We start from the raw sequence: 25,296 nt of genomic DNA, 5'->3' as shown, positions 1-25,296 counted from the left end.
GGCCAAAGCAGATTTAATTAGCAAAGGAACAACTCAGACTCATAGACTTTAAGGTCAGGAGGGACCATTATGATCATCTGGTCTGACCCCCTGCATGCTGCAGGCCACAAAACTGTCCCTACACTTTCCTTGATGGATCCTTCAGTTTTATTCCCTCACCCTTCCTCTCTTACCAGGATGAGTTCACAGTCACTGTATATATTTATCTAAGGAAAACAGACTGGGGGAATTGGACAAGAGGCACATATGTTTGAGTTTAAATGATTCTTGGACATAAGAAATTGGATGCTATTTGTATGAAGAGTCCAATCTTGTGAAAGTGTTAGTTTCAGGTTAGAGTGGCTGGTGTGTAAATTAAACCAGACAATCTCTGAAGCAGCTCCCCCATCCCTAACACCACACATACGGCATTTTTTAATCAGTCTCAGCTACATGTCAGCCATTTTCTGTCTAGTAGCATATGCCAGACAAATAATGAAAGCAGGAATCTTTTTTAAAGTTCATTTATATTTTTCCTAATAAGATATACTAAGACAGTTATTTTACATTACATTTCTAAAATTATGTTTCTCCCAACACACATTTTCACATTCATTTTCAACATGGTGATGCTATCCCCAAGTCAGGATTGTGCCAGTATTTCTATAGTAAACCCATAACTCACGTTATGCAACTTTTTACTATCATAAACACTTTTACTTTTGTACTGCAGGACAAATCCATAACAGGAAGTACCTGAATAACATTTACTCAATTTATCAAAGAAAATAGGCATTCAGAACAAAGGCACACACTCAGGTGAATATGCATTTTATCAAAATGTACAACAGAACATTAGGAGACCATCAATTAAAGTCACATTTCCAACAAACATTTTTATCTACTTTTGTTACAAGTAACCCCTACGATTACTACAACAGAAAGAGAAGTTCTCTTCCATTTGTTCACTTTGCACCTCTGACAACGTGTACACCCAGTTTCACTGTTTTGCGGATGCTGCCTGCCTTTCCCAGGCTCTGCAAAAAGGTGTTTAATGGTCATAGCAGCAGCAGAGCTAGTACAAAAAGGTTGGGAGGTAGATGTGCGGAGAGAAAGGAAAAGGGAGAGAAAGGATGGACCTGAGCATGCTCAGTGGTGTTGCCTTCAGGACCACTCAAAATTTCCTTGTGAATAAACAAAGGAGCAGTTACACTTTAAGTGTGTGTTTGTTTCATTTCTTTACAAAAGAAATCAGGATATGTTTTAAAGCATGCTCCTCAGAAAGAGGTTTTAATAGTGAATTTTAAAAAAGTATTGAATGTGACTTGCTCTCTGGACAGCTGTGCCTCTGCAGGTGAAAAGAGAAGCACAAGCCAAATGGTGGCACCTGCAGGAACAACACCTTTGTAAGGCAATAAAAGGGAGTGGGCTGCAGACTTGTGCAAGTGTAGGTAGCAGTTGCTGAACTACAGTCCAACAGATATGCAGGGGGTGGGGCCATGGCCCTAACCAAACACTCTCTCTCTGCAATTCCTAGCACTAGCTTCAGAACGGGCAGGCTCTTTTGAAGTCCCCAGCATCTGTAATCAAACTGTGGCCAAGGGTGGAAAGTAGGGTTATGTCATCTTACTCCTCACACCCTCTTCCTCCTAATGCTAGGGAGCCCCTAATTTGGCCCTAAGTATGTAAACTCCGTGGGGCAGGGGTCATGTCTTCTTACAAGTCTGTAAACAACTCAGGATAATATGGTACTGCAAAATAGTAAACAGAACAAAGAATCAAAGTGAAGCCAACATATACTCTTTAAAAATGAGCAGCACGGTGTCAAGGTGAGCAAAGTGCCAGCTTTAATTTTCAATTTAAATTGCCTTTTGGAATTTGAGTCACAACTAGGGTGCTTTATTAGCAGACTAAAATGGAAGTAAATGAAATATATATTTACCATTCAAAATAATTCTGCTTCCAGTCCACATGTCCTGTCTATCCTGTTTACTGTAACTATGTATTTAAAAACCCAGGCACTTACTTACAGCTGAAGTTTCGTCCACAGCCTGGAAAGATATTTGTTCTGTTTTGAAAGCACTGACAATTGTATCACACACATTATACAAATATGTTTAGTTGTAATAATTAAAATATTCTCGACAACACTCTTTCAAGGCCTCAGTAATGTTCCTTTGTAGCAGAAGCATATGCAAGAAGTGTATATTACATTCAGGAGCACAATATTTGAGTTTCACTAAAATAGTGGATATACAAGTCAAAAGTCTGAAAACAAATCAAAAAGCCATTGCTATTTAATACAGTCCATGTTAAAGTATGCAAGCAGCATAAAATGTTATTCACAGTTTGCAAAATTAAATAAAAATCTTAGGATTTGAAATACACATTTTAAAAGAGAAAAATTCACTTGTCACAGCCTCTTTATAACAAAGACAGTTGAGTAGATATTGTGCAGAAGACTGAAGGAGAAAAGAATCATGACAGCAGCAAATGTTCAGTTGAACTAGTTTTGAAATCAACATAAGAAACAGTGCAGACATTTTCCTGCTGTGATTTAAAAATGTACGAGCATATGAGTGAAATATTATGAACTGAAATCTTTTACCACCAACTTTGTCCTGGCATTGTTTTAATTAGACTAATCACAGCTGACTGTGAAAAAGAAAAATTAGGATTAACATCTAGTGATTTAGAACAAATCAATGATGCGGAAGGGGGGCTTATAGTCCAAAAATGACTGTAAGAACACCACAGTGGCATCTTCAATTGTTCAAAAGATGTCTTTCTAATTGTGAGGCCTGCAATCCTAGATAGGAAAGTCAAACTGGATGCTTTCTGACTCATCTATGACCCAGGACAATTCTGCAAGTAGAATTTAAGAAGTGAGTTGGTAATTGATTTGTGCCAAAAAGGATTTACTCTATAGTAACTATGCTGGCTTTGCAGTGCTAACAGCAAATAGCAATTAAAAAAAAATGTTTTTCCCCCTCAATATAGTAAGTCACAGGAAGTAGAGATGACTAAGAAGTCATTTACATATAGTCACTTTCATATCAATAACTACTCATTATAGACATTCTGTTCTCATAGCAAGATAATCTCTACTGCTGTTCTTGCGGCCAAATTAACCACAGTCCTGATTAATACTATGTTATTCAGGGAGTGGACACCAGAATCTCAGGACTGCTTTTCCCTAACCCTGGTATTGCTGATTAGTTTTGTAAAGTGTGGTCTGGCAGTAGTATCTGTAGTGGAGAAAGATGTGCTGGTGGATCTAAGTGTGCATCTTCCCTCTCCTCTGTGTTCAGAAGTGTAGTTTTAGGACTGAATAAGAGCATATTGGAGAAGAGGAGACAAATGCCTGAAAAAGTCTTGGATGGTAGGTGAGAAGAATGCATATGTATATATAATAAATTTACACACAAGTAATGGAGTAATTAAGGGAACAGAACTGGAATATGTAGAGGAAAAAGACAGCATGGGTTAGGAGGAAAAAAGTAAAACAAAACATAGAAGTTGGGGGGGGGGAAAATGAGCGCACTGTTTACTATAGAATTATACTTATTCTTACAGATGGAAGTACTGTTTCCAGAAAAGCCATGAAGTAGCAGAATCTAAAGTGAAGCACAAACCACTTGACCAAAAGGCAGAGACAGAGGGAGGAGTGAAAAGAGAAAGAAGTGAGTAATTTCTTTACATTAGAATGCCTGCAAACTGCATCTGCTATAAAAGTTGTCCAAGAAAACACACTTCCTTCTTTCCTGGCAGTTTTATTTAGGATGTGTAAACGTCAGCAAATTCCTTCCTTCCTTGTTCCTACCGTCATTCTTTATAACAAAGTCCCTTTATTTCAGTCTAGCATGATAGTGTAAGTGCCTGCTTACAGCTTTTTGCCTAGTCTTTGTTACTCATCCCTCAAGTTGCCTATGCAGATTCCAACCTCAGACAAAGATACCTTAGTTTAAGCCCTCTCTCCTAGAATTTCAGCCCACATGTGCCAGATTCTTGAAAATGTCTGTCCTGGGCCTTCCCTGAACGCTCTCTAGCCTCTGATCCAATGTCAGGCCTTGAATATCCATCCAACGTATTAATATCCTAAACACAGGAAAACTTTTAGGGGTCACTAATCTATTTGGCCCTAGGCCTTATATTCTGAATCTGTTTTTGATGCAAAGTTCACTGAGAATTTAGCCAAAGTCAAAACAGAAAATGCCATGTGTCTCCAAATTCTCTTAAGAGCCATGCAATATTTTATAAAGATCATCATGCAGTGGAAACAGTTTTATTTGACTTTGATATTATAATATATGGACAATAGATCTATAATAATACAAATTATTTGTTTTCTTCATTGAGTGAAAATAGCATCCTGAAAATGTATTTTTGAAGTACTTTACTAAGAATTTTTACCTATTGTTCTAGTTATTAAATTGTGACATTTTAAATAAAAATAAAATATGTGACCAGTTTGCCAAATAACGTTCTCAAGTAATCAGTAACTTTTCACTCCTTTCATTTTACTCCTGAGTACCAACTTGCTTAATCTAAAAATGTTTACAAGAAACAATGAAATAGTTTGGTGCAGTCAGAACCCGGAGACAGAAAGTAATAGAGCACATTCTTTAGAAACCCTCTATTCCCATTTTTAGGCTAAGATGCATTGCTTAAGGTAATTTGCAAAATCAGAAAAATAAAACTGTCAATGCTACACATGTAAGGTTCATTTTTCTATAGTAAAAGTTCTCTATTAGTGCAATTGTGGAATGTAAATGTCTAAAAGATTTCCGTTGTCTCATCGAAGTCCTGACCAACTGTGAAGGTACGAAGCCCAGCCAGAGGGCCGTGATGCACTTTCTTCCTCACCTGAAGGGAGGAAAAATATGCTTATAATCTTCACCAGCACTGAACAACAACTATGCACAAGTGAACTGAATGATGCAGTCTTATTCACGAAAGACAGAAAAAATTTACTGCTATCAGTTTTCCTACATTCAAATCCCATCCTTATGTTCACCAGTTATCTTTTTTGAAGAGATATCTTTTAAAATACACTCTGGAAAACTGCTACCACATGACAGATTTTGTCATCATGAAACACCACTGTCCAGTGTACACTTTGTTTAGAGTAGTGGTCTCCAACCTTTTTACACACAAGATCACTTTTTGAATTTAAGTGCAACCCAGGATCTACCCTGCCCCTTCCCTGAGGCCCCACTCTGCTCACTCCATCCCCCCCTCCCTCAGTCACTCGCTCTCCCCGATCCTCACTCACTTTCAGCGGGCTCTGGGCTGGGGCCGAGGGGTTTGGAATATGGGAGGGGGCTCCGGGCTGAGCCTGGGGCAGGGGGTGCAAGAGTGGGTGAGAGGTGCAAGCTCTGGCAGGGAATTTGGGTGCAGGAGGGGGCTCCGGGCTGGGGCAGTGTGTTGGGGTGCAGGAGGGGGTACGGGCTCTGGGAGGAAGTTTGGGTGCAGGAGGGGGTACAGGGTGCTAGATCTGGGAGGAGGCTCAGGGCTGGGGCAGGGATTTGGGGTGCTGGCTCCGGGAGAGGGCTCAGGGCTGGGTTGCAGGTTCCCGCCAGGCTGCACTTACTTCAGGCTGCTTCCGGTCAGCAGAGCGGCAAGGCTAAGGCAGGCTCCCTGCCTGTCCCAACCCCACCCCGCTCCCGGAAGCGGCCAGCATGCCCCTGCAGCCCCTGGGGGAGAAGAGGGTGGGGTCATGTGGCTCTGTGCGCTGCCACTCTCTGCAGGCACTGCCCCCACAGCTCCCATTGGCCGCAGCTCCCCATTCCCGGCCAATGGGTGCTGCGGGGGCGGTGCTTGCAGGCAGGAGCAGTGCACGAAGACCCCTGCCCTGCTCCAGAGGTCATGGGGACATGCTGGCTGCTTCTGGGAGTGATGTGGGGCCGGTGCAGGCAGGGAACCTGCCTAGCTCCGCTACACCGCTGGACTTTTAGCATCCGGAGATTGTGATCGACTGGCCGAGGCTTCAAGATCGACCAGTCGATCGCGATCTACGGGTTGGTGACCACTGGGTTAGAGTATTTCAGGAAGCATGTCTGCATTTGGCAAAGAGATGAAAGGCCTGTTTCATCTCCTTTATTGACTTCACCTTGAAGATCCCATGTTAATGGTAAGCTCTATTCCCTAGGGACTGCCAGAACAGCAGTATTCAATGCTAGGAACCTTTTCTGCCTTGCCATTCCAATTATAAATCCTCCCACTTAGTGCATTAGTGTCTCTACACATTTCACTGTCATGCTCACTTCTCCTTACTTTATGTTCAGGAGTAACTGACTTATTCCTTATTTAAAAAATGATCTGGAAAGTGCACAAACTGCAGCTGACAATCGAAAATGTTTAACTAATTACAATTTCCCTAAATAGGAAAAATGACAATAAATCCCCAATAAAAATGTTTTGAATGGGATAATACAAAAAGCCTATTGCAAATTGTAGAGTGAATTATGTTTGACAAGTACTCTTAACACTTACCATAAGAGGGAGCGGTCTACTTACAAAATTCTTGCAGAGGCCTGAATTTTCCTAGATCCTTGTACTTATGGGATATTTGTTGGAGAGTATTTTCAGAAGGAGACATTAGCCACTAAAAAGTTAGTTTTATAATATGGCCTTTATTAATTAAAATTAGACTATAACTTCTAGTTTCTTGGGAGAGCATCTGCCACGGGAGCTACTTCACAGTACCTTTTTTCCCCATATCACTTTGAATGAGATCTTCAGAAAAGTAACTATGTCTGCTATGAGGTTTAACAAGAAAGGAAGTTATATCTAACTGTTTCTTAAAGGTTGTATTTTTACGTCAGATAATTTTATTTTTAACTTTTGGCTAACAGTCTTGTTTTATTACAGTTATGAATATCTTAACTCCCTCCTAAATGACTAGAATAGTTCTATTCCCTGTCTGTTTACACCAAGTTCTTGATCTTTATTGTTCTGGAAGATCGGCACAGAAGGAAGTCAACCAGGTTTCATTTTTCTTTTCTACTTTCATATTCTGTTTCTGCAGCTTTTTGATAATACAGAAATACCTCTCATACCGTGGGCAATTGCAACAAGTTTTCCCTTTTCTTCAGGGCTGAGCTGCAACATGGTATCCATTACTGGAAGAAGACTCTCTCTTTCACTGCCTGACTTCAGAAATATAAATTGCAGCAGAACATTTTTCAAGTATTCCAGATTAGCAACAGACTTCTCTCGCTCTTGGTTCCTTTCCAGTCGTCTTACTTCACTCTTAAGAAGCTGCAGGCAGAAAGAAACCATTAAATATTACATTTTCTTATTGATCTTTATAAAATGAACGACTGAATACAAACTAATCTGGGAACACAGCACATGTATATTAGACATGCAATAAGGTATTGAAAGTGTTCAGTAGTTTACATAAGTTGTGTTCTGGGCAAAGATTCCATGAGGCCTGAATGTACAGCTGGCCTCCAGATAACATTATTGGTTCAGAATTCACTTAACCTATTTATAATCTTAAACACCTTTTTGGATAAATTTTGCAATATTAGTTACAACTAAATTACTTTTAAAGAAAGTATGGGGGAACAAGGTACAGACACTGCAATTCTGGTGATCAGGAGTAAAATTCAAAGGGTTGAGTAGATACGGTACTTGGGTTATGTTTTGGCAAACTATTCACTCATCTAATTAGGAAATATTTATATAGCAAAACAAGCAATACGCACCCACATTTTGATATTAATAGACTGTGCACCTCACAAGAATGCTGTTTTGAAGACTGGCTTCAAAAAGCTGTTACCTTCAGCTGTAGAAAATGCAAATTGGCTTTATTAACTAAAGAGGTAAAAACACAGTCTTTGAAAACAGCACCTTTGAATCCACCAATACTGATCAAATTGAGTAGCTTCTAAAATAAAATTAGATAAGTAACAGTCATCTGATGCTATATCAGCTCAGTATTCGAGCATCCAAGGAATCTTAAGCTCAACCTACATTTACATCCATTGAGTAAAGGTGGGGGGGAAGGAAAATTAGTTACATGGGAAGAATAATTTAACCTAAACTGTTGAGCTTTTTCTGAGAAGAAATGTCATCTCTTTTTGCATGTGAGAACTGACTTTTATCTTACCAAGTACACCTCTAGCCAGATATAACGCTGTCTCCGGGAGCCAAAAAAATCTTACCGCGTTATAGGTGAAACCGTGTTATAGCAAACTTGCTTTGATCCGCAGGAATGCGTATCCCTGCCCCCCGCAACTCCCCGAGCACTGCTTTACTGTGTTATATCCGAATTCGTGTTATATCGGGTCATGTTATATTGGGGTAGAGGTGTACTGTGTGTATTTTGTCAATGTTATGTACATACAGTAGGTGGAATTTGAAAAAATTCTAGGTAGTTAAATTTTGCATCTCACCAAATTTCAAACATTCCAGTTTGAATAATAAGTTCTGTGAAACAACTAAATTTGGTATTAAGGTACAAAAGGATTTGCTTTGGAACACACACATACATACAGTAAACAAAACAAACAAACAAACAACCCCCCCTAAAGAGCCATATCTAAAATGTCAGTGAGTGCATGACTACTAACCTTAATTTGTTCCATTAATATTGCATTGGTTGCTTCCGATTCATGAAGCAATCCATTCAAATGATCAGCACTTTTTGTTGTTGTGTTTAGCTTCTGGACCAGCTCTTCTTTGGTGAGTTCTGTTTGCCATTGAGGTGGCTCTGCAATGTTATATTTCAAAAACAGATTACTTTGGAGTTTACTTTACATAGTACTTTACATTTGGACTGATGGTTTATCAGGGTCATTTTTCAGAATTACACTGGTGTCATGGTGGCAACACTAAATCACAGAAATGAAAAACTCTGAAAAGTCAGATTTTACATCACCACCCATTTCTATTCTTGCTGCCAAATTTTTGGTTTGTGATTTTTTTTGTATATACACAAAATTAAAAAAAAGTACTAAAAAGAGTTTGTAGCAACCAAACTATTTTTGTAGAATCTGACTTCAGTGTTTCTTTAAAAGTTTGGGGGAGGGACTCCTGGGTTGTTTTTCCTTTCAGAGGAATTAAATATTTTCTCAAAATTGTTTTTGGACTTGCTTGTCATCTCTGTACAATTAGCTGGTTGTCCTGCATTTCCCTGCTCTACTTTTTTGCGACTTCAAAAGCAAATCCATGCACTTTGGCACAAGTTCCCGCTGATTTTATGTTCTCCAGTGGCCCAATCCAGCTCACATTAAAGCCAGTGGAAGTTGTGTGTCTGATTTTAATAGGAGTTGGATGAAAACTTAATAGCTTTCTATGCAGTATTTTCAGCTGTTCTCTTCACACTCACAGTTCCTACAGTTTACCTACTCATGCAACCATCTGCTCTCTTTCCCATGTAAGTTCCAAAATATATATATATATATATATATATATTATATATATATTTTACAAATTTTAAGAAGTCTTGGAATCCATGAATAAAAACTGTAACAAACATAACCCTTAATCCCTATTCAAGGACAAAGCTTATACAAAAATTAATAATGTCAACGTACACGCAGTGCTAACAATGCATAGGGGTCTAGTGTCTGCAATAGGAAGGAATCAAAGTTCAGATTTCTAACCCCTAAGAGATGCTAAATTACTCTCACAAGCCTCAGCCAACTCCTCAGGGAGCAATGTTTGTGGTAGCAGCAGTGTCCAATGCTCTATTACAAGGGGGGGGATTCTTAAGGCGCAGCTTAGGCTGAGCATTACAGCACCTAACTTTTAGATGACCTGCTGCCAAGTGGAATTCACAACCCCGAGTTAGGAGCCCAGGCTTTTTATACAATGCCTGAGGAGAGTCAGGTACCTAAAAAGGGGGATTTACAGAAACCAACATGTTGAGCGGGGAGCCTATCTAGCCATCTAAGCTAGCCAGTAGGAAATGCTCAGGAGAGGGGTGTGGCCTAAGTCCTGCCCCTCAAAATGAGTTAGGTGCGTATCTCCATTCAGATGTCACAGCCACAAACCATCTCCTGGGGATAGGTGCCTAATCCAAGTCACTCATTTTTGTGTGTGTACACGTACGTACGTACACACGCGCATGCACACAGACACTTTCAGCCCATAGCCCAGTGGTTAAACACTCCCCCAGGATGTGGGAGAACTGGGTTTGAATCCCCACTCTGCCTGATGTAAAGCAAGGACTTGAACCCAGCTCTCCCACATCCCACTGAGCTAAGGGGTATTCCTGGGTGAGACTCTCAATCTCTTCTGTTGAAACTGTTCCACTTATACAAAATATATTTAAAAATAATCATTACATCAGAGAGAGAGAGAGAGAGAGAGAGAGAGAGCAAGCGAGCGCAGAGAGAGTGTGTTAGGGCACTCCCCTGGGATGTGGGAGACCCATATTCAAGTTCCTGCTCCACATCAGGTAAGGGGGACTTGAACCTGGGCCTCCCACATCCTACGTGAGTGCTCTAACCATGAGGCAACTGGGTAAAAGGTCATCACCACCACATTCTCCTCCATTTTATGCATGGCCCAGTCCAGGGGATGTGATCTATGCTGGCCTGTGAGCACATCTACTGTATGGGGCCTAGCAAGTGAGATCTTTGGCAGAAATTTAGGCATGTAGGGGACCTTACCAGTGGAAATTTAGGTGCCTATAGGGTTAGGCGGCAGCTGAACAGGGGTTTTGAGGATCTAGATTTTGGACTTAGGCATCTGAAGTGGCTGTCAGGTGCTTAAGTCTCCCTTGAAAATCCCACCCAAGGTTCCTGCAACACCAGGGGGGAAAAGTTATGGTAGAAAAGTTGGAGAAAGAATAAGAAGTATCTCAATGCTCTAAGGGACAACTTTCTATGGTGCCCAAAAAAGTACCAAGTAATATTGATTCTATAACTCAAATTAGTTAAGTACTTAAACATCTATTTAAAAAAGGTTTTACTTGCCAAATTTTGCTTCAGGAGAATTAAGAAGTTGTTCCAATGATGGCATATAGGTACTGGCAGAAGACACAGACTCTGTGTCAGTTGTTTCCATTCCTTCTCCCTCTTCCCTAGCTACAGTGTGCACATCAAGAAGAGGAAGGTCAGTGTTTCTCCGTTCTCGCAAGTTCTTCACTGGCAGGTTTGAAACAGATGGACCTGAAAAAGAATTTCTTTCGGATGGCATACATTAATAAATAACACGGCTGTATGCTGGGAATGATCACCCAGAAGCCACTCGACCGGATATGAAGGAGAATGTGAGAACTAAAGACGCTGAATACATCTTTTAGCATCTTAAAGGAGATGTACACAAGCAGGAGATGTACACAAGCAGTAAAGTGAAATAAAGCATCATGTGAGAAGTTCAGTCATCCTTAAAGAATGAATAAAGCATATTTCACAATATAAAACACAGCCTTTCACTTTGAAGACACCACTATAACTAGAGCAGAGATTACCAGTGATTTAAAGCGTCTTTTAAATGGCCTATGTGAAACAAGTCATTGGTGTAACCATCTTAAATTTGGGTGGTGGGGGCAGTGAGAAGTAAGACCAGAGATGAGGCTGCATTAATCCTACAGCCACAGTGAAAGGGAAAGAAGGAGTGAAAAGCTGGACAGTTACCCCCTAAGAGATTGCACCTATGAACCAAATGGGTTGTCCCAGTCCAGTTTCTGGTCCGTGCCCACTCACCCACACAAATCCCAGCAGAAAACATTCTGGATCATCATATCTTTTTTCAGTACATATGCTAAAAATATGAAAGGATGGTGCTGGTTTTACCTTTAGAAAGGTACGGACTAAGGGTTAGTTTTTTACTCTTTTGGAAGGGTAAGCATTTCACAGCACATCTGTTCATTTAACTATAATTAGTATATGGTTCAGTAACAGTGGTGAGGGATTTTTTTTTTTTAAATAATATTGTAGATTGTTTCAATTTAGAAACTAAACCTCAAGGGATTTTAGTGCTTTTGAAAGTTACATGTTGACGGATGTGGAGAAAGAGACAGAGACACATCCACAGAAGAAATAAAGTACAAGCAGAAGCAGCATAAACACAAGCCCCTTCTTTCCCTGCGCGCCCCTCCCCCATCTACAATGTGCCTAGATCCTGAACTGGGGAGACCCCTTCTAAAAGTGACTTTAGCTCAGCTTCCAGAATCAGTCTTCAACTTATTTTTTGAGACTGCCAACAAGGGTGCCAATTTGGATGGTAATCTTTATAATACAGACTGACCCATTAGGAAATGAGCTGAGACCACCAATTCACTCTATACATGTCACTGTGTAGCCAAATAGCATTTGGGGACTACCATCTTAGGTTAGGTTTCAACCCATGACCATGAGTTCAAAGGCTCTATTTCCTATTATCAATACCCTGGAACCATTCAATACCCTGGCTTCTCAGTAAATTTTTAAATAATAAAAAACAAGACAACACTCATCTCTATCAGACACATATACCACTGATCTATATATGGCTAAAAAGGGGTTTTATAACTGCTTGGTACAACATTTAAGAATGTATTACAAATACAGTTTACTACACACTATCACATTCTATTGCTCTTTTGCTAACCCAAGATCTAAGCTACACAGCTGTCTGTTGCGATGAGAAGTTGTAGCTTCTTCTATATGCACCGAATCAGTAGCTTTACTCCTTATCTTGGAAGCAGATGTCCAATGGGCTCTCCAAAACCTGACACAAATGGACAGGCAGAGCAATAATGACTCTTAATAATTTCTAGAATGACTCTTCCTCCCTCTGTCAGTAAGGAGACAGAATCCCAGATGTCACAGAGGAAATAAAGTGACGTAATTGACATAAGTACTGTATCAATAGTTGAGACCAATATCAGTGCTTACCATTTTATATGTAAAACACAGTTGGTAAATGGGTACACCATATGTTTTTGGAGACGTTTGTATGATTATTGACTACAGAGAAGAGATGAATCAGTCTGCCACTTAGCTAAACATGAATAATCAACAAAAAGGGAGTTTTTGGGCTGCATGACTGTACGAACTTACCTCTTGTGCTAGGTTCACTCTTAAGTTGGAAGAATTGGGCTTCTACCTTGGATAGCTGCTGTTGCAAGGTCTCTACAGTCTTCCTATGCTCTTCTTGCAAATGCCTCACTTGATCTCTAAAACTGTTCCGAAGAGCTTCGTTCTGGGTCGTCAGCTGACTCACAGTCTGTGCATGCTCTGACTTCAACACCATGTTCTCAGACTGTATAGTACAGACTCTGAAAGGTGAAAGTTTACCTTATAGATGATTCCCAATTGTGTTATTTTTTCCTACTAATTATGCCAACCTAAGGAAAAAATGTGTGCCTCATGCTTCACTGCTAATAAAAAGACCCAGGTTCAAGTATCAGGTTTGGTCTTTGTTTCTATGGCCAACAGGAGCTGAAAGTATCTTTTGTTACTTTCCACCCATACCAAATGTCAACAGTTCCAAAGACTATTCCATCCCACTCTCTGTGACAAGAAAGAAGTTTGACAGTACTACACAGGGAAGCAGGAAGAGATGAGGGGAATGATGGAGTTTGTTGAAGTGCCCTGAAGCAGAAACATTTAAGACACCCATAATACTGTCTGAAAAATTAAAAAAAGTCACAGATGCTCACTGTGACTAAAATAGTGAAATGGGGATTGTGGGAAGGAGATATTTAACAATGTTACCTTTCCACAAGGGCACTAATTGGACTTTAACTGGCAATGATGGGATTCCCACCATTCTGTCTGTACTGCAATTTAGAGATTTGAACTCTTTTCCTAGTTAGAAGTGGACATTTGCAGCAGATTACTTCACTAGATTAAATTTTTCAACACAATGGGAGTTTTGTACATGGTACTTAGAAGTAGCAAGCAGCACTCAATCAGCTGCAAAAATGTAATCTTTGAAAGTAGACAGTTAAACAGAAAAAAGGTTTAGGGAAATTTGAGTAGGAAGATGTTGACAGCAAGAAATTAACAGGCCTTATGGAAATCCCGCTAACTTTCTGCACACAATTATACCCTTTCCATGAATGTAGAGAGTTCAAACAAACAAAGGCTTGGCACCAACTGCACACACAATAATACAACATATTTCGTCATCAGAGAACCATACTTTTCTCGGAGTTCTGCCTCTTTCGTCACCGTCTCCTGCAGCATCTTATTGTGCCGTTCCAGCAGGGTGTCATGTTCAGACTGCAATGCTTGAAGTTCAGTTCCATTGATTTGTAAGTTATGCTGGGCATCTTGTAACTTTACTTTTAGTTGGTCTATCACCATTTCCATGTGTTCTCTAAGGAAAAAAAGAATACATATTTTAAAGAGAGTTATCCCATTTCAGAACCGCCAAATGTATCATTAATATGTTGGGTAATCTATTCTATTAGATCTGAATTACCTTTTCATTACACTAAATGATTTGAATGATTCAGTGTTATGATGGAAATCTTTCTAGAATCTAACCCTAGCTGAAATGACAACAAAATAGCTGATTTCGGGATTGTCCCAGGAACACATGGCTTGCTTGTCCCCCATTGTTCCTGGAACAGCTTGAAGCATTGCCTGATTAAAGGGGGGTGGGGGAAGAGGAGTGAAAGAGTGTTATCTAATGCTGAAAGGATTATTAACAAGTTATGGGGGACAAAGCTAGAGAAGCTGTGGGTGGGAAGGAAAATAGATAATGGGTGGGGTGCAGGTTTAGGTAAGAAATGTCTCTTGGGCGTTTTTTGTATTTGTTTGTTTTGTGCCAGCCGGGCAGGGGTGAACACAAGCTACAGGAAAGAAACTGGAGATGGTTGTAAAAAATTGGGTTGGGGGGAAGGTGGCAACCCACAAAAATTAATACCAGAAAAACCAGTCAGTGTGCTATAGTCAGATAAACTGATTCAGGCAAGAGAAACTAGAGGAAAAAGGCCAACTCACCTGTCCCAATTTTGAGAAAAATACAACTTTAAGAACCTGCAAGCTTATTCAAGCTCTTAGTCCTTACTGATGTGAATAATTCTATTGACTTCAAAAATGAACTATTTGTATGGTTAAGAGTTGTAAAAATAACCCTTTAATTCGGGGAGTAATCCTTCCTTTGAAATTTTATCCTGTATTATTCAACTGTTGATCAAACTGTCTGACTTACCAATTTCTGAAATTAACCCTTCCCCAACAACCTATGTCCAGTAGTAACAGAACACTGCTTCCCATCTGAATTCCTCTGCTGGCAAAAGGGGACGATAAGTAAATGAGACTCCCTTGCAACGATCTCGTTTCAAAGAAACTCATGCTCTGACTAGCTAGAATCTGATGAAGAATTCCTCCGAATTCTCAGTATTTTTTTTTTTTTTTTAAATAGGCAACAGCTCAGATGCTATTTAATAGTTTCTATCAGGGATTCCCCCCCCCCAACGAATCATAGGACTCCCTCTGCTGGATCTGCAGCAGTATTTCCAGACCTGTGCCAAAGATCAGTTAACCAAGGCTAAGACTAAGATTCTGTCATGCATATTTTTAGTAAAAGTCACGGACAGGTCATGGGCAATAAAGAAAAAAAGAAAAAAAAAAAAAAAACCACAGAAGCCTGTGACCTATCTGTGACTTTTACTAAAAATAGGCATGACAAAATGCCTGCAGCTCCCCACATCAACCAAGGGGCCTGGCTCAAAGGTGCAAGGTCCCCCCACCACCTGTGGTGGCTCCGAACTCCGGGGCGCCCGCGGCAGCTCCGAGCCCCAGGGTGCCCCTGGAACTCTGGAGCTGCAGGGCACCCCTGCTGCCCCTGGTGGCTGGGACTTCCTGGGAGCCCTGCTGCCCGCAGTGGTGGGGAGTTTGGGGTCTCCTCACTGCCTCGGTGCTCCGGGCACCCCTGCCTCCATCCCGGCTGGGAGCTCAGGCCCCCACAGTTCCCAGCCACCAGGGGCGTCAGGGGCCCCTACAGCTCCCAGGCACTGGGGTCTCAAGTCACAGAGGTCTCTGGAAGTCATGGATTCTGTGACTTCCGTGACAAAATTGTACCCCTAACCATGGCTTATGCACAATAACTGTCATTTTAGGACACTGACCACTTTTTGACTATGACCATCAGGAATGGTCACCCTGAAACAGGTAACTGCTAGCGTAGATCCCACGTGGAATTAAGTCTAAGACTTTCTGAAACTGCATTGAATTTGTCTGGCCTATACTTGCATTTAAAAGTTTTCAGTACTAGTTCAGTTCACCTTTTCACCATGTTTATGCCAGGAAAAGTTTACAAAAGAAAGGGTAACAATGGGTAAAACTGTTGTGTATGCAAGTTTTCTGGGACTGGAACGGTTTAGGTTTTTTGTTTTTTTTTAAACCGCCATGTCAGTTAACCTTGCTGAAAGCAAGTCTAATTGACGTGCTGGTAAGAACTGGACTAGCCCCTGGAGCATTGCCTACACTCACCCTTCGCTGAGGCTAACAATGGTTCAATTGAGCTGGTGTGAACAGCAGCTTTTTTGTAAGGAAGGTTGTAGCTGAAAACTATTTTCAGCAGTACATTTTCATGCCACAAATCAGGCTTACACGGAAACTGTTGACCAAAAGGCAGACGTTCATTTCAGCTTCATTCTGAACCTCAAGGGTCCATCCCCCCCATCCAAGCGGGGACAAGAGAAAACAGATAATCCATGCAGGAAAAAAAAGTGTTTCAAGTTTTGGTGAGGGAGAAGGTGGAGAAAGGGAGTGTAAACATACATTCATTCAGGAATAAAGGTTACCTGTTTTCTTTTAAATCCAGAAAATAAAGCCTTACTCTAAGATATCTGTGTTATATAACTATATAAAAACAAAATGTAAATGTATCAAACTCAAAGTGTTTTGCCAACAGCCATTATGTTCAAACTAGCAGTCCCAGCACTAGTTACTGAAAAAGGGGTATGGTCAACTTGGAAATCAAGTGATTTATATATGGAGATATACCTATCTCATAGAGCTGGAAGGGACCCCGAAAGGTCATCGAGTCCAGCCCCCTACCTTCACTATCAGGATCAAGTACCGATTTTTGCCCCAGACCCCTAAGTGGCCCCCTCAAGGATTGAACTCCCAACCCTGGGTTTTGCAGGCCAATGCTCAAACCACTGAACTGTCCCTTCCCCCATTTCTAATAATGAGTTAAAATTAGATTCAGGTTTTAAATCTGTGCTTGAGTTTTCCTGCCAGTTTTTTGGGTTTGACAGTCACAACACTATTCCCTCACCCACCAGTATTTTTTTTTTCATGTGGAAGACCCCACAGAAACAGGAGAAATTGGCTGACTATATATTATTTATTTGTATTACTGTAGTACCTAGTAGCCCTTGGGGAAATAGTGAAATTTTTTTATTTTTCAGAGTAATATCAAATGCAGATCATAATCTTAGTGAAAAATAGGGATTTTAAAAATCTTTTAGCTATAGTAACAGATATGTGAAAAAATTTTAGACTGAAATGTGATTTATAAGTTGATGGCATCCTTTTCAAGTGTTCTGTCTGGGTATTTCAGTAATCCTCAGTTATAAAATATGAATGCCAAAAATTAGATGTGAACCAAGAATCATCACATAGATGAACATTTCTGACACATTACTGCAGTTTGTTAGCCAAAAAGACTACTGAAGTGGATTTCTCATCTCCCTGCCCCTTTATTTAAATAGGTATACAATAGCAAAAAAAGTCTTGCTTATTGTTGGCTTCATTAGGCTTTGACTACCGAGCACTTATAATTTTTACCTTTCTTGCTTGGCTCCCTCAGTTTCAGTCTGAGAAGCAGATTTATTCTTTTGTTGTTTTAAAACATTATGAACACGGACTTTGTAGCTTTCAAATTCAGAGGTAACAGCAACTTGTTCTGCCTATAATGTGAAAAAAGAAAACCCTGAATTATATATGCCACTTATTTATATAAAACCAAATAGTTTCAGTTTTACTTTGTGATCCACGTGCGTATTACATTGTTTAAAGATCAAGAAATATGAACAGTTGCATTTCCTTTTTTGTTGTGTTGAATGGATGATTAAAATGGTTAATATATCATCTAAGAGAGCCAGTTCATTTAAAATGCAATATTCCATGATTGGTAGGTAAACTTCTTTTGGTATAGGGAGAACATTAGTGTTAATCACATCTGTCTTTCAGACAGTTTACAAATACAATATATTATATAAAATTGTGTAACATACAAATAGTACTATAAAACATTACAAAGTCCTTAAAAATAAAAACTACTACCAACAAAATATTATAAATAGCAACTCCAAAACAAGATGGCGATAGAAACAACACAGACAATCATTTCCTCTGTCAACACACAGGCTTTGTCATAGTCAGTCACTGTTACAGTCATAATCAGACATCTATTTGTACTAAGACTGGATTTCTGAGTCATTCTGGTATTTTTGTTCAAGAAAACAAGATGGAAAAATTCCACACTTTGTTTTTAAAAAAGTATATACTGTTTATTTTCTGGTTTTTCACTATGCTTATACTAAAATCACTTAACATGTAAATTAAAGTTATATTAATGTAAATTTCCTGCCATTAAAAAAAAAAAGTCAGGTAGCTTCATCTTTGACCACGATTCTTACAGCCAGAAGAATGTGTATTAATCACACTGACTTGACAAGCACTGCTCATCCAGTACTCAATGTTTTGTGCTCCCCTTCTCTAAAAATACCATCTGTGCATGATTTTCTCTCCTGAATCTCAGCAAGTGGCTGGTGGAATTCCCATAGCTTGTGATTTTTTTTTTTTTTTTTTTAAACATTGAGGACAACACATGTCATGCCCTCTACTGGATGTAATACACTACCCCCTGCTAAATATAAATACGTCTCTCTGAATGTTCCAGTCGTTTCTTAACTGTGGTTGGTGAAGGGGCTTCCATGGGGAGACTGTACTTCAACAGCCATTGCTACAGCTCTTCTGGCTCCAGTGATGTTCGTCAATATAATTTTTTTTTAGAACAAGTCCTTCACTTTTCCTTTCATTCAGGCACTTGAGTTAAAGTAATCCACCCCCAAAATATTTGATAAGCAGCCTTTGTTGTATTTGATGCATCTTCACTTGCTCTGCTGTTTTTGCACCTAATTTCTTAGTTGTGACTTGGCAACTATCTTGATGCTCACCTTTTCATTGGTCACGTGCTCCTCTGAGGTGTCAGTACTCTTTTTCTTTTGCAGATGTAGTATCCAAGAAAGAGGGCTGGCCACACAACAGCTTCATACCATGTCAGTGTGGCAGAACTACATCCAGGATGGATGCTTTGCATTGCTCATGAAGGAAGCAGCCACGATGTGTGGAAATGCCCAATGAGTCTACAAAGGTTGCCCTGGATAGCTAAGAAATTTGGTGAGTTGAGTGCCCCCAAACTTTCCTTGAGGCAAACGAGACACACACACTCCTATAGGTCTGACTCCAAGAAACTCTCCCCCTTACAGCTTGGCTTCTGACAGATTAGAGGTTTGTAGGTATGGTGTGTTCAAGCAGCTGATTCAGAAGCCATCTACTAAATAGGACCTAGGGCTTCCCGTGGGAAAGGTTTGTAAGTGTAGTACAATAAGGCCCACATGGACTCCTTTACTTGTGCTACAAAAACTGCTTGACTACTTTCCTCGCCTGTCTCAGTCTATTGTATAGACTAACTCCTTCCAGAAATATCTTTTTTGGCTTATCATGAACCAGTCTCAGGTAGAAGTGTGTCTCTGCAACCCTTTGTCATTTCATGCTAGGCTCAACACTTCTGAAACCTCCAATTAAAAAAAACACCAACTCTGCAGAGAAATGCAAATGTGGTCCTGATGAAAGCGCCTTTAAAACACTAATTCCTATGAACTAATGTTTCTTACACTGAGGCTTGGTCCACACTGGGGCGGGGGATCGATGTAGGAAACGCAACTTCAGCTAGCTACGAGAATAGCGTAGCTGAAGTCGACGATTCCTAGATCGAACTAAGTTTACTTACTGCGGGTCCACGCGGCGCAGGCAAGCTCCCCCATCGACAGCGCTTCCTCCTCTCAGCAAGCAGGAGTTCCGCAGTCGACGGGGGAGCGCTTCTGGGATCGATTTATCACGTCCAGATGAGACGCGATAAATCGATCCCAGAAGATCGATCTCTACCCGCCAAATCAGGCGGGTAGTGTGGACCTAGCCTGACAGTCATTTTCCTGGTGCTAGTGAATGGATGCACCTTATACCAGATTCATTTTTACAAGGATAAGGTGGTAACGTGGATTCACTTGAGATTCCCATCCGAAGTTATGTTAGTGTTCCACCATCAGTGTCAGAAATCCTTGGGAGTCTATTTGGAGCAGACTAACTCCACCCAATTTTATTTGATTAAGAAACCAAATTTGCTGAGCAATGCTGTCACAAAGAGAACTATGTCCCAAAGGCATTTCACATTGCTATTATCTGGAAGCCATGTCAAGGCCTATTTGATTAGATGGATGTATCCACCACAGAGAATTGCACAGCCGCTATCTGGTCCTCTCTCCAGACGTTTACAAAGTATTACTCCTTGTATTCAGTTTCCACAAGACGCTCTGTGCTCCAGAACTTTTCCAAGATGGGGGATTCCAGACGTTTGCCTCCCGTAAGAAGAATTTTATGTTACGATGTCCTTTATTTTCAGCATGGAATTCTCTCAAATTGCGATTTCTTCCCACAGACTTGAATGTTGTTACACCTCTTACTGTTTATGCTAAATATTAACAAAAACCTCTACCTCTTCACACAGTTGGCACTAGCTTTGCTATTGCTGGTCATTGCACATCTACTCATGTTCATTTGGGATGTGAGAATCCTGCAAAAATAATATCTTCCAAAGAGAAAATTACTTATTTTTGAACTCTGCTTTTCAGACAATGTTGTCTTTAGGACACTCCCTTACCCGCCTCCCTCACGGAGTTTGTAGTTTCTGGTTTGTGAGGTTATTTTCTTTTTTCCTCCAAGGCACACATATGTTGATCATCTTGAGGCAGCTTCTTTTTCTGGGAGCTGTTGTATATTAATTTAAATGGAATAAATGGGCCAAAGGTGTTAACATAACCCAGTCACTGCCTATCATTAAACAGAGTTAAACGAGGTTTGGTATACATAGACCTCAGTTGACTTAGGACTATGGTAAACACATGAAAAATCTTTTTAACAATTTATTAAAGTTACAGAAAAGGAAACATAGTTAAAGCATTTGAAATGTATTTTAACAGCATTTTTTGTTCCTTTTTCCTTTAGCTGGAGAGAAGTTTAAATGAAAAATCCCCTAGTTTGATCATTTCTCAGATGGTAATAACTGTCCTCTTGGGAAAAAGAGATGTTAGCTGAGATGGGCTGGAGCTGTTGTTGCTGCTGTTAAAGTCTGATCCTATTTTATCTCTAGTGGTATTTGGGATTCAGATGGCTAGTAGGAGTGGCGATCTCATCTGGATCCCTCTTCTCTGGCCTGGTCTGGTCAGGACATTACTCAGGATTTGTATGATGGAAGGCTGCCAGGAGATGGTGGCGCGGGCAGCTATGATAGTGAAGCTTGCTTCAGTAGCCTCTGTCTGTCTTCTCCTATTTTTCCCCTAAGTTTTTTTCTTTAAAGGACCCACAAAAGGAACGATGGGTGGAATACCCCATCCCCTCATTATTTTGCCTCTTCCACCAACAAATGTTGGTCCAATAACAGATATTACCTCACCCAGCTGGTCTCTTTACTTTCCATCAACATTTGTTATTGTATCATCTTACAAACTTTTACATACTTTTTACAATTGAGCTCACTATTACAGTACATTTGTCAGCCCAATTATCACAATAGAGACTCAGCTCTGGTGCAGTCAAAGAAACTGACTATAGTGTTTGGATGGCAGCATTTATATTCCACAGAGGACGGTGCAAAACAAGTAGTAAAAGGCCTAACTTGTGCTCTATGCTGCTATTGCTGAAAAGGTCAAAAACCATTACAAGTTACGAGAATTCCTTCCAGTCATCTGCCAAGGAGCTAAGATCCAGGAGTAAGAATCCTGCAAGACGATAGCTTTAGAGAAGCAAAAGTGCAAGTTCAGTAACTTTGTCTTTTAACAGTCTAAAGAGCTATTACTTATTTTATGAAAAAGTACCTTTGCTGTGTTGCATTCTTCTTGTAGGGTTGCAATTTTCTGCTGGTAAGCATTCAGAGTGCGCTGGTGTTGCTCCAAAGAGGTCCGCAGATGTTCTTGAATCTTGTGTTTTTCTGACGTTAGTTCAGCCAGTTGAATCTGAAAATGAGCACACACTTCAACAAAACTAGAATGTAGTCTTTAGAATTGACTCTTCTTTTCATTAGGTGAACAGAGAATGAAACAAAGCATCTAGATATTCTGGTGATGGGAAACCTAGAAATGACTAGATACAATAAAATTAAAATCTGGTTTTAAATAATATTAATGTGAAGAAGGCATATGTTGGAATGTATCTGAGCAGTACCACACGCATCATTTATCATTTGAATCTTACTTAAAATAATGGGAAGAAGTGTGCAGACAAATTTTTCTAGGGAATTATTTCATTTTTTCCTCAATCGCTTTTTTTCCCTTTATTTTAAAGCACAATCCCTATTTTCTGTAAATCAACAAATGTGTCATTTGGCAGCAAGGCAGATGCCTGTTACTAGCTATCAAAATTCACACTGATGAAAATTAACCTTATATTAAGGATTTTTGCTGGCAATGTGTTTTAAATAAAACACTTTTTTTAAAAAGCAAAGTTTAATTAATTATGGCCAAAGGTAGATTAAAAAAAATATCCTTGTCATAGGACTTGGATTCCCTAATTCTCTATTGAGAGATTAAAAATAAAAGGGAGAAAGCAGCAAGCCAACTGAATATCTGAACTGACGTGCATCAATTCTGAAACATAACAGCAGCAGCACTTACACTTTACAGGGCTTTAAACTTGAAACATCATAAAAAAGATGCAGAAGGACAGTCAGATATAGTTTTTACATTTATGGAAAAAGTATATATAGAAATTGTACTATTTACTCCAATTTCACCACTCATGCCATCACATAAACCCTAAACAATGATTTCAGCAATGTTAAAGCAGATTAAATTCTCAAACGAATGGACTGCGAGTCAGATATGCCTCATATGAAAGTAACAGATCAGCACATCTGACAGTATGACAGATGAACTGATCTGTAAATATAAGAGCATATGAGGTTTAAGCACAGGGCTAGAAGACAGGTGATCCTGAGTTCTAATCCTGCCTCTGTCACGGATTTGCTGTGTAGCTTTGGCCAAGTCACTTCATCTCCCTGCCTCAGTCTCCCTGCTGTGAAACGGGGATAATAATACACACAACTACCTACCTTGCAGGGCTATTGTAAGGACTAACTAGGGTCTGTGAAGTACTTTGTAAATTTAAAATGCTGGAGCATGTGTAGGTATATGAGGTTGTGTGTGACTGCATAAGTGATGAAGTTGGGGGTACATATTGCTTTTCAACATCCGTTGGAGATGAAAGTGAAAATCTTAAGAGCGGGTCACTGATAATGTTGTAAACAATATGAAGGTGGCAAGGATGGTAGAAGACTTCTTACGTACATGCTTTTAAGGTTCTGACTGGATGGAAAATGTCCTGGAGCAACCTTAAGTGTCACTAAATGTAATTTTTGTTTATTTAAAAAAAAAAAAAAAAAAAAAAAACTAGGAAATTATTATTTCTACACCTTTGGTTACACACAAGTCAGGGAGGAAAGAGAGGAGTTGGATGGGCCTGGGCATCAGAGAGAGAAACTGCACTGCTGGACCCACTCCTGGCAGTGTCCACACTCTGAAGGAAGTGAAAGGCTATGATGTAGCTCAGGAGAATCATCATCAGATTTTCCTCTTGGTATCAGAATCACCGCGGATCATTCCTGTGCCTTAGCACAAGCACAAAATAATTACAAGAAATTGAAAGACTTAGGGTACTATATTAAATGAAACACTTGAGGACAATTGAGAGAACTGATTAAAAACAAAATCAGTGATACAGCTTTTGTAACAACCTGCTTACATTCTGTAGCACTCAGCGTATATTACCCCATAGCATTCTCTCTAGTTTCGTATGTCAGAAAGTTTGTGCTAACAACAAAGAATGAAGTTTCTTGCCTTATAGACTTCCACTTGCTGCTGACTTGCCTCTAGCTCTCCTTTTAATGATGCTTGAAGTATTAGATGGTCATTTTCCTGCAGGATAAAGATATCTTGGTTAATTTAAAACATTAAATAATTTTTTTAATTTCAAAATCCAAACCTGAAATTAAATTATAAGCATTTGGTATAAAAAAGCATGTGCAGTAAAATAAGCACTTACAGCTTGCCTTGAATCTGCCAGTTCTTTTTTGGTTTTCACTAGCAGTTGTTTTATTTGGGAGTTCCTTTCCTCATACTGTAGCACAGAAGATTGAAGGGATTCTAATGCAGAGATAATTTTTGATGAGCAAAGGAAAAAAATCGTATAGGGTGCTTTCATAAAAGTGTTGTAAATGTAACTGAAAACGAATGTTGCAAACTAGCAATTCACCAGGAGTTCAACTTCAAATTTCCTGGTATCATACTGGTTTTCTAACAAAAAGTATCCTCAAGCAAATTGGGGTTATGCTTAAAAGGATGGCAAAAAAATGCAATATTTAACACACCATTATTTGATAATGTTTTTAAGTAGAGTGTTATAACTCTATTAGGGGTTTTCAGTCACTCAGCTCTGTAAAAAGATTCTGAAGTGTCATTAGCTCACTAGCTCTCGGATTAACAGACATCTTACTGGACAAATTGCATTTCTCACATATCTGACTATTAGTTTACTGCTTAGTAAACAAGTGATAGATGAACTACAATAATTCATTTAACATATAAGAAAGGGATTTTTACAAGTCTTCTTTCAACTTCTTTCTTGGCAGCCCTTCTTGTCTCCTGAGCTGAGAATGTTAAGATATACATACATGATGTTCCCAAGCTGTTTGCCTCCCCACCACATTGGATATAAGAAGTCCCATTGCAGACAATGAGAAATTTAAAAAATTAATATTTTACTCACTTATTTCTTCTTGTAGTGTTTCTTGTTTTTGTTTTTGAATTCTGATCTCTTGCTCAAGATCTTCAATTTTGCAGTTTTTATCTGTAATCTTCTGATTAAGTTCTTTCACTAAACGCTCATAATCAGCCATTTCCATATCCATTAGTGTGCTCTTCTGGGCATCCTGTAGATTACATATTTTGTAGTCCCAGTTTAAAATTGCTTGGGCTGATCTGAAGGATTTTTGTTTTGATTACTCTGTACTGCAAAACTGTTCCTCACCATTCTGATTTTTGTTAAAGTCTATAGCCACATACTCATCAGCATT

At 39.6% G+C, this 25,296-nt stretch overlaps 1 protein-coding gene across 2 annotated transcripts in view; it reads right to left on the bottom strand.

Moving 5' to 3' along the window:
* Positions 1 to 487: 487 nt before the first annotated feature.
* Positions 488 to 25,296, bottom strand: part of GCC2 (GRIP and coiled-coil domain containing 2) — a 44,158-nt gene continuing 19,349 nt past the window's right edge. Inside the window, exons 13-23 of one of the 2 annotated variants that reach the window (XM_054010554.1) lie at positions 24,990 to 25,152; positions 24,267 to 24,367; positions 24,062 to 24,139; positions 22,046 to 22,183; positions 17,676 to 17,797; positions 14,071 to 14,247; positions 12,984 to 13,201; positions 10,914 to 11,108; positions 8,562 to 8,701; positions 7,041 to 7,242; positions 488 to 4,845 (exon numbers count right to left, since the gene is read on the bottom strand). In XM_054010554.1, coding sequence (XP_053866529.1) covers positions 4,775 to 4,845; positions 7,041 to 7,242; positions 8,562 to 8,701; positions 10,914 to 11,108; positions 12,984 to 13,201; positions 14,071 to 14,247; positions 17,676 to 17,797; positions 22,046 to 22,183; positions 24,062 to 24,139; positions 24,267 to 24,367; positions 24,990 to 25,152 — 1,605 coding nt within the window. In that variant the 3' untranslated portion in view covers positions 488 to 4,774. The remainder of the gene's footprint in view (positions 4,846 to 7,040; positions 7,243 to 8,561; positions 8,702 to 10,913; positions 11,109 to 12,983; positions 13,202 to 14,070; positions 14,248 to 17,675; positions 17,798 to 22,045; positions 22,184 to 24,061; positions 24,140 to 24,266; positions 24,368 to 24,989; positions 25,153 to 25,296) is intronic. The other variant, XM_054010563.1, reaches the window with a different exon arrangement.

Source organism: Malaclemys terrapin, chromosome 1 (genome assembly GCF_027887155.1).
Source record: "Malaclemys terrapin pileata isolate rMalTer1 chromosome 1, rMalTer1.hap1, whole genome shotgun sequence".
In the NCBI taxonomy this organism is placed as follows: domain Eukaryota; kingdom Metazoa; phylum Chordata; order Testudines; family Emydidae; genus Malaclemys; species Malaclemys terrapin.
Note: the sequence above shows the minus strand (reverse complement) of the source record. Positions and strands in the feature narration are given on the sequence as shown.